Raw genomic sequence first — 15,237 nt, 5'->3', positions numbered from 1 at the left:
TTACAAAAATAAGTAAAATGAAGATAGTACAGTTAAGAAAAACTAATTAAAAGACTGAAGTGTGAACAATGAAAACTCATCTAATTATTTGTAACATAAACTTTAATTAATATCTACTTTATGATGATATCTAGAACATGTATACCTTTATTTTCTTTATCAATACATATTTTGTGTTTGACAATAACAACAATGTAAATTATCTTACGAGATTATTATAGTCCTAGCAAAAAACAATCACCGTACATTGTATTCTAGACCGCACCATCAATATCAAACGATTCTCCCTCCTCTTGAAGAAGGTTTTCTCGGTTGTCATGAGCCCAAAACCCACGTACATCTATAAGCATACTAGCAATCGTCCCACCTTGTTTGCATTGCAACATATCAGAAAGTGTGATTCTTAATGGATCAACTGGTTTCACCATATCCCATATTTCGTCCCTCACATCTTCTGTGCATAGTTCATAATTTCCTACCTGGATCCATTTTTCACGCACGTCCCTATTTCGATCATCAATAACACGAGTTATAACGTTTCAAACCGAAAAATATAATCTTGAGTTGTAGAAAAGGTTACCTAAATAGAATATGTATATCGGCTGCTGTTAGGTATCCCTTTCCTTGCAGATCAAGGCACTTGAATATGTATGTTAATCCCTCGGGTGTATCTTTGTTTTCGAGGGCAAGAACAAAATCAAGAAAACTCTCAAAGTCCATCTCCCAAGCAAGCCCAATAACAGTTTTGCCATGCCGAACATGCTCGTCAAAAGCTACAAGACAACAATATGATTACCGTAGGAAATCAGAAAATCAGGCAACATAAGAACCTAACGATTTCGTGACCAAAACTCGGTCACGATCTTTTTTATAATTGAAGCACACAAATGAACTGTTACCTACTGTTTTGAGAAGAATAAATATCAGAAAAGAAGATGGATTAACCCACATTTAAATCAATATGCTAACTTCTCATTAGGTGTTATGAAGTTTAAGTACCCATCACAACTTTCTCTATTATACAACTCGACTCTACACTACTAAACAATTAATAACAAACCCCTTATCCAAAATGTATTGTAACGGGAACCCTAATGCAAACAAAAGGTTGGGAGTTCAAATTATTTTATTGTATTTATCCTAGAAAAGCTAGGAATTGCTGTTAAAAAAATAAAAATAAAGTCTTACTTGTGCTAAAAGATACCCTTTGAGAACAATTTAACTCTAACCAGAAAACCAAATAAACTCTAACAATAATCTGGTACTGTAATTAAACAATGCCGTATAAATATAAATAGCAATAAACAAACAATAATCAATTAAAACTAAAGTAAAATTTGGATCCGGATCCGCTTGACCCCGAGTCTTCAATTCCCAGCAGACCTCGTAATTCCCGGGTCATCTTTTCAAGTTCTTTTTCATGCTCATCTAAACCAATTAATCCCATGTCTTCTTATCATCTGTCAAAATTTGGTTCTGTACTATATTTACTTTCTGACCCATCAACAAAGCTCCTTACTGAACCATATTTCCTACCCGAAAACTCTTCTTTCTTGAGGATGGATTGGAGTAAGTAGAGCCGGTTCATCATCTTCACTTTGAACTAAGTGTGCTCCTTCCAGGTTAGAACACTCGTTCAGTGACTGTACTTCGTCTAAAACACATAACATGCTATTTATCTCTTGTTTCTTGTGGTTCCACTATGAGAATATAATATTTCTGTAAAAGGTTGCATCCCTCGATTGATTACAAAGGCCATAAATAGCAAGTTACAATTGTACATACAAGGAATGGAGATAACTAAGGCTAAATCTATGATAATTGGTAACAACCACCATATTCATCTAAATATAGTTGAAGTTATAAACAGAAATGCATTTAATACATGATTAATTAGTGGTATCCTTAATATGCCCCTGAAAGATGGAGGATCCGTCGGAGGTTCCAATCTTGAATTGAAGTCGGTGAAAGTGAGCACATCGACGAGTTGATCAGCTGAATTAATGTGGAGAACCTGTAATGAGCCATTAGCTACCTTTTCCTGAACAAAGTGATAATTGAGTGTCATATGGTTCATACGTGAGTGACAGACCGGGTTGGCACACAGATAAGTAGCACCTGCGTTGTCACAAAATAATGTAGGAGACTTGGTGGTCGATAGACCAAGTTCCAATAGGGGGTTCTGGACCCAAGATAGTTCGGCCGCTTCGTTTGCCAATGTCTTGTTCTCAACCTCAATTGAGGATTGAAAGACCTATTTTTGACGTGTCGAGCGCCATGAGAGTATGTTTGATCCAAGATAGATATTATAGGCCGTGTGGGGTCAATGGTAGGCGAACCATCAATAAAAGAAAATGAACTAGTAGAGCTAAGGGGTGTGGCAAAAGGTTTAGCTCCGTCCATTTAAACTTGTTGAGTAGATTTTGTACATGGGCGGGCATGTTGGGATAGGGGTGTATAAACCCCTATCGTTCAACTCATAGCCTCACTAGCGACAACTTCCCGGTGTGGCGTAAGCAGGTCTACTCAACCTTAATTGGCATGGATCTTGTCCATTTTATCACCGACGCCAAACCCGCTCCGGCTGAATTTTCCATGTTGAATCTACGAAACCGAATCCAGAATTCTACTCTTAGTACCGCTAGGATCAAATTATTCTGCTTACACTTCTAGGCAGCTGCTTACCCGCCGTACAACCGATGATTGCTTCTGCCGAAACCTCTCAAGAAGCTTGGGAACGATTGGTAACTAGTTATGCGAACCCATATCGCTCTAGAGTTATATCTCTAAAATCCACACTTGCAATCAACCCGAAAGGCACTCGCACCGTCACTGAATATCTATGCGGCATGAAGGCTATCGCCGACGAACTAGCCCTGGTTCAACACCTGGTGAAAGATGAAGATCTCATGGTTCATGTTCTCTGCCAATTAGGTGACGACTTCAAAAATATTGCATCATCACTTTGTCTTCTTGATTCAAAAATCACTTTCCAGAATTATTTGAGAAGTTAGCTGACTTTGAAAGGGAGCTTAACCACACAACAGCCTCATCATCATCACTCATGGCCACGACTAACTACACCCAAAGACAAGCAAGGTCCGACTTTAGATCCGCGTCTGACCGTCGTACTACTCATGGCAATTTCAAAAACAAAACGTCTCACAATCAATGGTCCAACAGCTCCCACTCTAATGGCGGTACCGGTGAACACTGTAATAGCTATTATCAATTTTGTAATTTGAAGGTCATGAAGCCAAAGAATGTAGGAACTCGCCGGTTTCTTTGTGAAAATCAAGTTACCACATGAAGTTCAATGACCCAAAATAGGCTACACCAACTGCTAATGTCACTACCTCCTCCTACATGTTTGAAACTGGTGCTTCGCATCATGTCGATTCAGATCGTGCGTCTCTTCACCTATATCTAAGTATGGTGGACCGGATGAGATTGTTCTTGGCAGTGGTAACACTCTATCACTCATATTGGTCAAACACACCTTCATACGTCTAATGGTTCATTTGCTTTAAAAGAGGTTTTGTGTGTTCCTCATTTCACAAACAAACCTATACCCATTACAAAATTGTGTAAACTAATCATGTTTCTATGGAATTTTTCCCAACCCATTTCTTTGTCAAGGATTTTCGAACAGGGGCACATCTAATGCGGGGCGGGAATTACCTTGATGTCTACTATTCAAATCTTCCATCATTACGTCAAATAAATGCGGTCTCAACCAGATCGCCTCTTGATTGGCATCATAAACTTGGGCACCCTTCTATTCGGGGGGGGGGGGGGTTGAAGTGAGAAATACCTTGAGATTGTAAATAGGAGGTGAGGCCAATTTATTCGCCACTATTGTTATTGAACAGAGAGATTAAGAGGGTTTGAAAATTTTTTTCTACTAGCGATTTGAATTGAGGAAATAATATAGAGACATTGGATTTATGTTGCATCGGGTACAACCAAATGTACTTAGTGTGAAAATCTACAAAAATCACATAATAGGTGAAACCATCAATTGATTTTTCAACCGGACCCCACCCGTCCAAATATATTAGTTGTAAAAGTTTTATAGCAGTAGATGAGTTCATGCCAAAGGATTCCTTGTGACTTTTATTGATAGAACACGAATTACAATGAAAATCTAGAAGATTTAAATGTTAACCCAAGCATTTGGCTATTTTATTGAGAATCCGAATAAAAGGGTGCCTAAGTTTGTGATGCTAATCAAGAGGTGATGTGGTTGAGACCACATTTATTTGTATAATGATGGATGATTTGCATAGTAGACATCAAGATAATTCTCCCCTCACATTAGATGTGCCCCCCTTCGAAGATCCTTGACAAAGAAATGGGTGGGAAAAAATTCCACAAAAACATGATTAGGTTTACACAATTTTGCAATGGATATAAGTTTATTTTTGAAATGAGGAACACACAGAACGTCTTTTAAAGCAACTGAACCATTAGACGTATGAAGGTGTGTTTGACCAATATGAGTGATAGAGAGAGTGTTACCATTGCCAAGAACAATCTCACCCGGTCCGCCATACTCTGATATAGGGTGAAGAAACGTGATGCAAAGCACCATTGTCAAACATGTAGGAGGAGGTAGTGACACTAGCAGTTGGTGTAGCCTTATTTTGGGTCATAGAACTTCCTGTGGTAACTTGATTTTAATGAAGAAACCGAGTGAGTTTCCTACATTATTTTTTGGCTTCATGGCCTACAAAATCATAAAACTAACAATAAATGTGACGGTGTTCACGATTAAGGCCATTAGAGTGAGAACCATTGGACCACTGATTGCGAGACGTTTTGTTGTTGAAATTGCGATGAGTAGTATGATAGCCAGACGCAGATCTGAAGCCAGACCTTGGTTGTCTTTGGGTGTAGTTAGCCGTGGCCATGAGTGGTGATGATGAGGTTGTTTTTAAAAGAGTTTATGGTCTGTAAAAGTCGATGATCATTATTCACAAAAGAAAGCCCTATAAATAGGGATAAATACAATGCCAGCCTAACTCTAATGTAGGAAATACAATCTCAATACAAATACAATTTCGATCATCTATCTAAACCATATATATCTCTAAATAAAACAAATAAATAATAATATATATCGGCTAAGACTCCCCCGCAGTTTGAGCGGGCGGTGGACAGACGCTCAAGCTGGATCTAAAATACTGAAATAACTGACGAGCAAGCCCCTTGGTAAAGATGTCTGCAAACTGTAAGGCTGAGGGCACATGTAACACGCGAATATGGCTGACGCAGACTTTTTCACAAACAAAATGAATATCTATCTCGATGTGCTTGGTCCGTTGATGCTGGACAGGATTGTCTGACATATAAACGTCGGAGACATTATCACAATAAATAACAGAGGCCTTTCGAAGAGGAAGATGCAGCCCAAGGAGTAGGTTGCGAAGCCAAGTTGCTTCAGCAACAGCATTCGCTACGCCCCGATATTCGGCTTCAGCACTGGAGCGAGAGATCGTTGGCTGCCGTTTAGAGGACCAGGAAATTAAATTATCATCGAGAAAAACACAGTAACCGCTAGTAGAACGACGAGAATCGGGACACCCACCCCAATCAGCGTCAGAATAGGCCACCAAAGAGTGAGTATTGGACTTACCAATACGAATACCATAATCAACCATGCCCTGTAAATATCTTAAAATACGCTTCAGAAAAGCAAAATGAGGATCCCGTGGGGCATGCATAAAGAGGCAAACCTGCTGAACAGCATATGAAATGTCCGAGCGCGTAAATGTAAGGTACTGCAATGCACCAGCCAGACTGCGGTATAAGGTAGGATCATGAAAAAGAGAACCATTAGAAGCACTAAGTTTAGTTGATAAGTCAACGGGTGTCATGCATGGTTTACAAGAGGACATGGAAGCACGTGAGATGATGTCCTTAGTATACTGGGCTTGGTCTAAGAAAAGACCGTTAGATGTCCGTGTAACCTTGATTCCCAAAAAATGATGCAGTGGTCCTAAATCGGTCATGGCAAACTCTCGAGAGAGCATGCGAATAATATCCTGTAACAACTCATCTGAGGAGGCAGTGAGAACAATATCATCAACATACATAAGTAAATAAGCTGTCTATGAGCCCCGATAGTAGACAAACAACGAGTTGTCACACACACTGCTACAAAATCCCTGTGATAAAATATGAGTAGCGAACCTGGTGTACCATGCCCTAGGGGCCTGCTTAAGACCATAAAGGGATTTTTTCAACCTACACACAAAAATAGGAAAACGCCTGTCGACAAATCCTGGTGGTTGATGCATAAATACGGTTTCGTTCAAATTCCCATGCAAAAAGGCGTTCGCGTTCTTGACATCCAGTTGATGGATAGGCCAAGAACGACAAACAGCAACGGACAATAAGGTGCGTATAGTAGCCGGTTTCACAACCGGACTAAAAGTGTCCTCACAATCAATTCCCACTATTTGAGAATTCCCATTAACCACCAAACGTGCTTTATAGCGTTCAAGTGACCCATCAGATTTAAATTTGTGGCAAAAAATCCACATACAACGAGTTACCGGGCGATCAGATGGTCTAGGAACCAACTCCCATGTATCATTTTCCAGTAAAGCACTAAATTCAGCCTGCATAGCATGTAACCAATGAGGGTCGGCAAAAGCCCTGGCATAAGAAGTGGGAATCGGAGAAATTGAGGTGGAAAGAAAAGTACGGTGGGCTTTCGATCCGGTGGTCATTGGGTGGGTGTTAGTGGAGATAGGAGGCTGGGAAGGAACAGCCGTAGGCTGTTGGTTGGGCTGGAATGGAGCCGTAGGCTGTTGGGTGGGCTGGAATGGAGCCGTAGGCTGCTGGTTGGGCTGGAACGGGGCTGCCGTAGCAGCATGGGGCGGTGGGGCTGTGGTGGGGGGTTTCGGGCGGCGTTGGTAGGTATGTATGATGGGTGGAGGTGGTGTGGGGCTAGGAGGGACAGAGACAGGCTGTCGGAAGATGAAACCGGGTGGTGTAGCATCATCTAAGAATGAATAAGTGGTGGAGGGGGTTTTAATGGTATAGGGGAAAGTTTGTTCGTCAAAGGTGACGTGACGAGAGATGATGACTTTACCAGTTGTAGGGTCAAAACAGCGATAACCCCGGAAATCAGGAGGGTACCCCAAAAAAATGCAACGAACTGACCGTGGGTGTAATTTATGTGGTTGTGTGGCAGAGGTATTTGGATAACAAGCACACCCGAAGACACATAAGTGATTGTACGTTAGTGGGCTGCAACATTGGGCTGGGGTGGATTGGGCCGCCCTGTGGTTGTAGTCGGATATGGAGAAGGTGGAGTATTCCACCAGGCCCATTGTGGATAAGTGTGAGGGTTCTGGAACTGCCAAGGAGGTCCCGTAGGGTTTCCCCTGTAGCCACGTCCACGTCCGCCCCGTCCGCGGTTTCCCCTATAGCCTCTTCCACGTCCTCGTGAATTGGACTGGTATGGGCCATTGTTGGCAGCAACTGTTTGATCGACAGAGGGTGCCGCAGGAGAGGGCTGTTGTGTTTGGGTCGTGGAGGTTGGGTTGGATGTTGCAACTAAAACAGATGAAGATTGTTGTTGGCGAGCGGCTTGCTTAATAACTTCATCATTAAGTATCGATCTGGCAAGATCCCAACTTGCATCTTGAGAATTGATTAAAGATGCCGTAGTGTCAAATTCCTGAGAAAGCCCACTAACCAACTGCAGTACCAAGCGTGATTCCGTAACCGGTTGGTCAACATCTTCCAATTGATTTGCCAAGTCTTTTAGTTGTTTGCAATAGTCTTCAACTGAACTACAGGCTGCGAGGGTGAGGTTTACGAACCGGGTTTCAAGTGCTGCTGCTTTGGCTTTCTTATTGCTAAGAAAGATTTTCTAAAGTTTTAACCAACTGGTGCGAGCCGAAGCTTCGGTGTCGAGAATTCTGGTTAGTAAATCATTAGAGACCGTGCTATATATCCATTGTGAGACCAAAGCATCCAATTCCTTCCACTCCGAATAATTTGGATCCGTGGTTGCTGGGGCTGTGTATCGTCTATGTGGTTTAGAACCCGGTATGCGACACAATGGAATTTGAACAATTTTACCCAGGAAGAATATGTAACAGTGGAGCCATCAAGAGTTCGAATTTTCGACTGGATATTCGAAACAGAGTAAGCTGGATGAAGGGTTTTAGGGTGCTGGTCATCGGGTTTGGAGGAGGATGTTTTGTCATCGGTCATGGTGACCTGCTGTTAGGTTGAATAATCGGAAGAGAAAGAAGGGCTTAATCGGAAAAAAAAGGAAGAAAGGGAAGGGATATGCAGAACCGAAGCTCTGATACCATAAAAGAGTTTATGGTCTGTAAAAGTCGATGATCACTATTCACAAAAGAAAGCCCTATAAATAGGGATGAATACAATGCCAGCCTAACTCTAATGTAGGAAATACAATCTCAATACAAATACAATTGATCATCTATCTAAACCATATATATCTCTAAATAAAACAAATAAATAATAATATATATCGGCTAAGAGTTTTGTGGTTAAGTTTCCTTTCAAAGTCAACTAACTTCTCAAATAATTCTGGAAAAGTGATTTTTGAATCAAGAAGACGAAGTGATGTTGCAATATTTTTGAAGTCATCACCTAGTAGAGAACATGAGCCATGAGATCTTCATCTTTAACTAAGTTTTGAACCAAGGTAATTCGTCGTCGATAGCCTTCACGCCACGTAGATATTCAATGGCGGTGCGCGACTGCATTTCGGGCTGGATGCAAGTTTGGATATTAGAGATATAACTCTAAAGCAAGATGAGCTCGCATAACTGGTTACCAATCGTTCCCAAGCTTCTCAGGAGGTTTCGGCAGAAGCAAATAAGCAATCATAAGTTGTACGGTAGATGAGCCTAGAAATGCAACCAAAATAATTTGATTGTGGCGGTACCAAGAGTAGAATTCCGGATTTGGTTTCGTGGCTTTGGTGTCGGAAAAATCAGTCGGACCGGGTTTGGTGTCAGTGATAAAATGGAGAAGATCCATGCCAATTAATGTCGAATAGACCTGCTTGCGCCACACATGGTGAGGGTGATGTTGAAATTGGCAGAAGCTGTGAGTTGAACGATAGGGGTGGATGCCATCACGATGATTAAAAAAAGAGGAGGTTAAGGATAGACTCGCTAGAGTGTTTGGCTCTTTGATACCATATGAGAATATAATATTTTTTTTTATAAAATGTTACATCTCTCGGTTGATTACAAAGGCTATAAATAGCCCGATACAATTGTACATATATGGAAAGGAGATAACTAAGGCTAAATCTATGATAATTAGTAATGACCACGATATTCATCTAGATATAGTTGAAGTTGTAAACCGAAATACCTTTAATACGTGATCAATTAGTGGTATTTAATATCCTCGTGATCATTGACTGTTGTTCCGACTACCCACGATTTGATCATTCCGGCGACCCCATACCCAACTAGTCGTTTGATCGTTTGAACTCGCCCCGCCACGCCCTTGGCGGCAGTCTTGGTCATTTGATCTAGTAAACAACAGTCTTCCGTGATCATCATTTGTATGCTTTGCTTCTTGAAAGGGCACGTTCTCTAAATCTGCAAATTTTTCAATAGAGACAACAATAGGTAGAAAAAGTTCGGGGACAGGTCCAAGAAACATCCTGACTAGTTTGATTTCTTCAAACGTAACTCAAGGTTGTTTGCCTTCCACACCAGTTCACTCTCAAAATTAGGGCATCCCCATAATGTAGCTTAAGAGCATCTCATATCTCCTTTGTGGTGGCGTACTTAGTGACTTGTAAAACAAGGTCCTCTAGAATCGCTTGAAAAAGGAATGGCTATGACCATATTGTTCTTCTTTGGGTTGACATTCATTCTAACTCCTGGCTTGATTGATTTGCATCATTGATGGACATTAAAGATCGCTTTGATCTTCACAACCCATATGACGTCCATTGCGCCTTGTGATCGCATCGCCGTCTACTATCTCTGTGTTACAGCCCGGGCAGAAGCATTCAACCCAAAATACCAGTGGGTGAGAGAACTCATTTGGTCTATAAACCTCACATTTTTTGCCCATACAACCGATGTGGGACAAGTCCAACACCTTGCAATCGATGTGGGACAAGTCCCACACCTTGCAATGGTTTAAGTCCTTAACACTCTGTTCTTCACCGAAAACTAGTTCATTTACAAACCTCAGTTTGTGATAAAAAAAAAACTGGCTGCTGTCGTTATTATTCATCTCAATCACTGCAGCTTTGGAGATCTTCGATTAAAAACAAGCCAGGTTGTTGGGCACTTGGCTCTGACACCATAAAAAATCAAGCAACACAAGAACTGAACGATTTTGTAACCAAAACTACCTTTTTTTCTTTTAACTAATCGAAGCACACGAAAAATCCCTAATTCCTAAAGTCCTATCTATACTATAACATACCCTTGGAGAACAAATAAACTCTAACTAGAAAATCAAATAAACTCTTAACAATTATCTCAATATATCTAAACCTTACCAAAAAACAATATCTCATTATATAATTAAACCTTACCAAAAAACAATATATATTAACAAAAAACAATAAACCAATAAAACTAAACAAAAAATAACTCCAGCTTTTGACCCATTCTTAACCCGATCCAAATTAAGCCAACAAGTGATAAACAAAAAATAATTCTAACTTTTGCCCCATTCTTAACCCGATCCAAATTAAGCTAACGATTACCTCTCTGGATAAATATCTCTGTTAGCGTTCCATCTGCGTATCCTTGAAGTTCCTCCTCACTTAATGTCCCGTTTGCATCTTTATCAAGGTCAATAAACATATCTGTTCATAATTAAAAGTTGACTTATAAGCAAGAGAGAACTTAATAACTAAAAGAAAATTGTGGACCAAACTTATATTAGACGCGTGAGCTCACCACATATACGTTGTGTAGATGCTAGTGAAAACCAGTTCTCAGTCTGCTCAGTATCGGCAGCTTCTACTTCACTCTCCTGTTATTAATTAAAGTAGTTATGTTTCAAATAAATAAATAATATATAAACCAAAAGCTTGATAAGAAGAGGTGCATTATCTAACTTGATGCAGTTCCATTAGTTCTTGTAGACAATTACTGAGCAAAATCTTCTTTATGCAAGCCTTCCCTGTGATTGATACGAAATGATGTTATTAGCATATCGGCGCGTCTCTGGGCAATCAAAATATCGACTTATAGAATTGTAAACTTTAACAGTTAAAAAGAGAAAAAGAAGTGCAAAACCTCGCCTATTCGGGTCACAAAAAAAGAAGAATTTGTGAGTGGCTATGTGGCAATACATTTGAACGAATTCGGCAGGCATGTCACAAAGCTGAGCCAAGTTAGGAATGAGACCTCTGATATAAGCCTCCATTTCCTATCAGATGTAACGTAACGTTTATTTTCATGTGATACATGTTTACAAAAATCAATAGTGCATTGAAGGAATAAACTATAATACATAAGGTTGTAGAAACCCATCTGAATCCTCATCAAGCTCACTCATATCAATTCTTGCTTGTGTAAGAGAAACCTGTACAAGAAAAAGATTCATCGAATCAATAACTGATCCAGATAAACTGATCCCCTTGATTGTATAATCAATACATTTTGATATTGTATGATGTGTTAAATATGCATCCAAGATTGTAAATCATAATATCCCAACTTTTCAAATAATAGTATATTTAATAAAAATAACACCCAGCCCATCATACCAACCAATATCATCTGCTTTGCTCATTAAGAGCTTAAGAATTTGTTTTTAGTCGACGAGACTTCCTAAAATTTTAGAATTACTTCCATACCAAACACGGTTGGTGATATTTGAGATATGGGATTAGCCAAGTGTCACAACTATGATAAATAATAGAAGTTAATAACTAGTTACTTACAGTATATCATGTATCGAGAGACTAATAGTTTAGCATATCCACATCAGTATGAAACGACATGTTTCAAATATTGTTCAATTCTAAATTCTAAAATAATAAACAGTTCATATCAAAGTACAAAAGCAAGAAATAAAAATCTCACCGTGCGCATTACATACAGATAAAAGGACAAAATCGCAATTCTTCCTGATTCATCCTTTTCAAACTTCATAAAATTTGAAGGACTAAAGAAACGACGACACTTTGGGCCAATTTGTTCCGTACATAGAGATGCAATTTGGCAAAAGTCTTCATAATTCACCTACATTTGTTTCACCAATTGAAAACCGTGGCAAAGTTACCATAGATGCAAATGAAACTAAATGATCAAGAAACGTTTAAAAGACTAAAATAAACCTATAGTTTATGTGGCAAGGTACCTTTACAGAACCAGTGATTTCATCAACCAAACAATTTTCTCTTAAGCAAAGCCACAGGGTATCCAGGTCATCAGCGTTTAGCAAAATGTCTGATTGCTTCTGCATCAAGAAACAGAAATAACTTATAGCTTTGTTACATGAAGAAAACTTACAACATATCAGCATTAAAAGTTATTTACATATTAAAGAATAATTCCAACCACAGATTAAAGATCAGTACCTTCAGAAAACGATATTTTGCCAGCCTCTGAACCGTGTGGCTGATGGAACCATCCTCAGGTTTCTGAGCACACACGAATCACAAATTTGTTGAAGCGCGCGCGTATTTAACATAAAAAAGACAAATTGGATTTTAATAACCTAAACTATGACTCATTGGCCGATAATAATTCATACTAACTTGAAACAATGACAGTCCGAACTTTTACTTTCGTTTGCAAATGCAATCCCACTCGCATGATTATCAGAGTTTCCACTTGATTTCCGCTCGATTTCGTATATAGGGATGATTAGGAGCAAAATGGAGAAATGCTTCTTCCTTGTGAGCGAAATCTGTTATAAAGAGATTATCGAAACAATTCACAGGTTTCGTATGTTTGAATGAGCGAATACTAATGGGTCAAGAGGAAACAGAAAATGACTGATATAGATTCATTTCACAGAAGTTTGTGAAATGGAATGCATTGTTTTTAGTTCTTAGACACTTGCAGACATATATATACATAGTAATTATTTAACTAACTGTAGAATAATGACCAACTTCCACAATTGTAGTCGTCATCTGTATTCTGTAACCACCATAACTTCCGGTTGACACACAATTATTAAAATGGACTTTAACGACTAGATGTAGACTTATCTACTTGCATACGAATTGTCACACATATAATTCAACCCAATGACTAACTTACCAATGTTCAATGCTTCCCCTTAATTAAGCATTGCTTATTTTGAGTCTTCAACATCATGACTGCATTCGGCTTTCTCACTCTTTGCTGCATCATGTTTCATAGTAATCTTCACTTTCTTCTTCACCCTCTTGGTTCACCATAAGGCCATATGTTATGGAATAACACCCATGATATGTGGCATGGGGGGGGGGGGGCAGTGTTATGGGCGTGGTATCCCACCCCAAGAGGAGCGTGACCACCATGAAGGGAGGGGGCGTTGGGGCAGTCACGGCGTAAAGGAGATGGAGGTTTTCATGTGGCCAATCAGGATGCAACTCATAATCACTTTTTTTAAACTTATTTAACTAAATATTATTTTAATAGATGGTGGATAGTGAAAACTTGTAAAGCCATTATACACTAACGTTGAAAAAAGATGAGTGAGAGCTCATCCCTTCGTGGCAGGGATGTGAATCACTTTTTGACGTGCCGGTGAAAAATTGTGAAACGGTAACGGGTAGCCCAATCATCCTCATTGCCATCTTCACAAAAGTTTTCCCTATTTTTGGCATCCTTGTAGAACCATTCAAGTATCTCCAAATACTAGATGTATATCATTTTCATGAAAAACCCTTTATCCCATCAAATCCCATATCATGTGCAATGAACGACCATAAGTTCCTATCTGATGTTCTTTTGAATCGTCCGTTCGTTTCAACCAACATGTAGAGTTCAAACAACTCAACATCCTTACAAACCTCTGTCTTCGATGAAATCGGTCTGTCTTTTGAAGTAATCACAAAGTTTTTCAGAAATCAATTAACCAATCGATCAAATTTGGTACTAAACCTCTCTCTGTACCTAAGAACAGCTTCTTATACATGCACTATATCAAGAAAAGCCAAGTACTCATCAATAGATGATACCTTTGATGGGATTTCGATCTTGCCTTTGTTCTTTTCGTTGTCTTTTGTTGATTGTTTGGATGTGATGTCTAGTTGTTTGAAATATTCATCAAGTACTCAACTGATCAGTCTTTGCTTCTTCTTCCTCAAATTATTCATTTCCCTCCCTCTCACAGAAACAAATAATTCTTTAATTTTACACTCGGTTCCTTCCGGTTGCATTAAATGATCTAAACTTAACACATCCCTTTAACAGATGATCTAAACTTAACACATCCCTTTTCAGGGAGGGTACATAGAACACATTTTTTTCAAAGAAATTGCTCTTTTTTTTAACAGTGAGCACATCCCCCCCCTGAAATCTACTCTTAAAATGCACCTAATGCCCACTTTGTGGGACTCAAATCTGCACTGCTTTGGTGAGGATAAACACCCAATGCCACTACCCCAAAGACCAATCGGTTAAATTACTAATATGGATTATTTCGCCAGTGAGCCATAATTTAGATTACCAAAGTTCAATTTGCCATAACAAAAGATCAAGAATACCTTCTTATAGAAACTGGGGATTATGCCCGCTTCGACACTCTTACGATGCTTCTCTTTGTACATATTAAGCAGGATTCTTCTTGTTTCATGCTCTAAAAAAAGAGAATAAAACTTAGATTTGTACAATTATAGAAAACACATAATAATATTTGATGTATCTTATTATAAGTAACTGTTTTACAAACCCATTCTGGCTTCAGAGCCAAGACTGGCATCCGATCTGATGTACCGGCGAAGGTTACGAACCCACAACATGGAAGGCATGGCCGGTGGTTCATCGTAGCCTTCATCCTCGTCCACACTACTAGACATGATTTGAGATTATTGCATGCATGAATTATGATCTCATAGATAGAATAGAAACATAATAATATATAAATAATATCAACAGGAACTCTCAAATTTTAGGAAGCCCATAAAGACAAACGGAAGAAGAAACGGTATAATATGAAAGAGAAGCGGTGATCTTGATCTTGATGGCCGAAATTATCGAAGGTGATCCGTCTTTGCTCTTTTTATGTAACAAAATCAATATTTATAGCCAC

The 15,237-nt window shown here is 39.2% G+C and overlaps 1 protein-coding gene across 1 annotated transcript; it reads right to left on the bottom strand.

Moving 5' to 3' along the window:
* Nucleotides 1-254: 254 nt before the first annotated feature.
* On the bottom strand, nt 255-15,051 carry LOC110865121 (probable serine/threonine-protein phosphatase 2A regulatory subunit B'' subunit TON2). Its single transcript, XM_022114341.2, has 12 exons — nt 14,878-15,051; nt 14,693-14,784; nt 12,569-12,631; nt 12,349-12,447; nt 12,072-12,230; nt 11,497-11,568; nt 11,280-11,412; nt 11,099-11,163; nt 10,938-11,013; nt 10,742-10,843; nt 581-773; nt 255-504 (listed from the first exon to the last, which is right to left on the bottom strand). Exons 1-12 carry the CDS (start codon nt 15,002-15,004, stop codon nt 255-257), a joined length of 1,431 nt encoding a protein of 476 aa, XP_021970033.1. The 5' UTR covers nt 15,005-15,051.
* Between the last annotated feature and the right edge of the window lie 186 nt (nt 15,052-15,237).

The sequence above is a fragment of the Helianthus annuus genome, chromosome 6 (assembly GCF_002127325.2).
Source record: "Helianthus annuus cultivar XRQ/B chromosome 6, HanXRQr2.0-SUNRISE, whole genome shotgun sequence".
NCBI classification, from domain to species: domain Eukaryota; kingdom Viridiplantae; phylum Streptophyta; class Magnoliopsida; order Asterales; family Asteraceae; genus Helianthus; species Helianthus annuus.
This window is presented reverse-complemented; position numbering and strand designations above follow the sequence as displayed.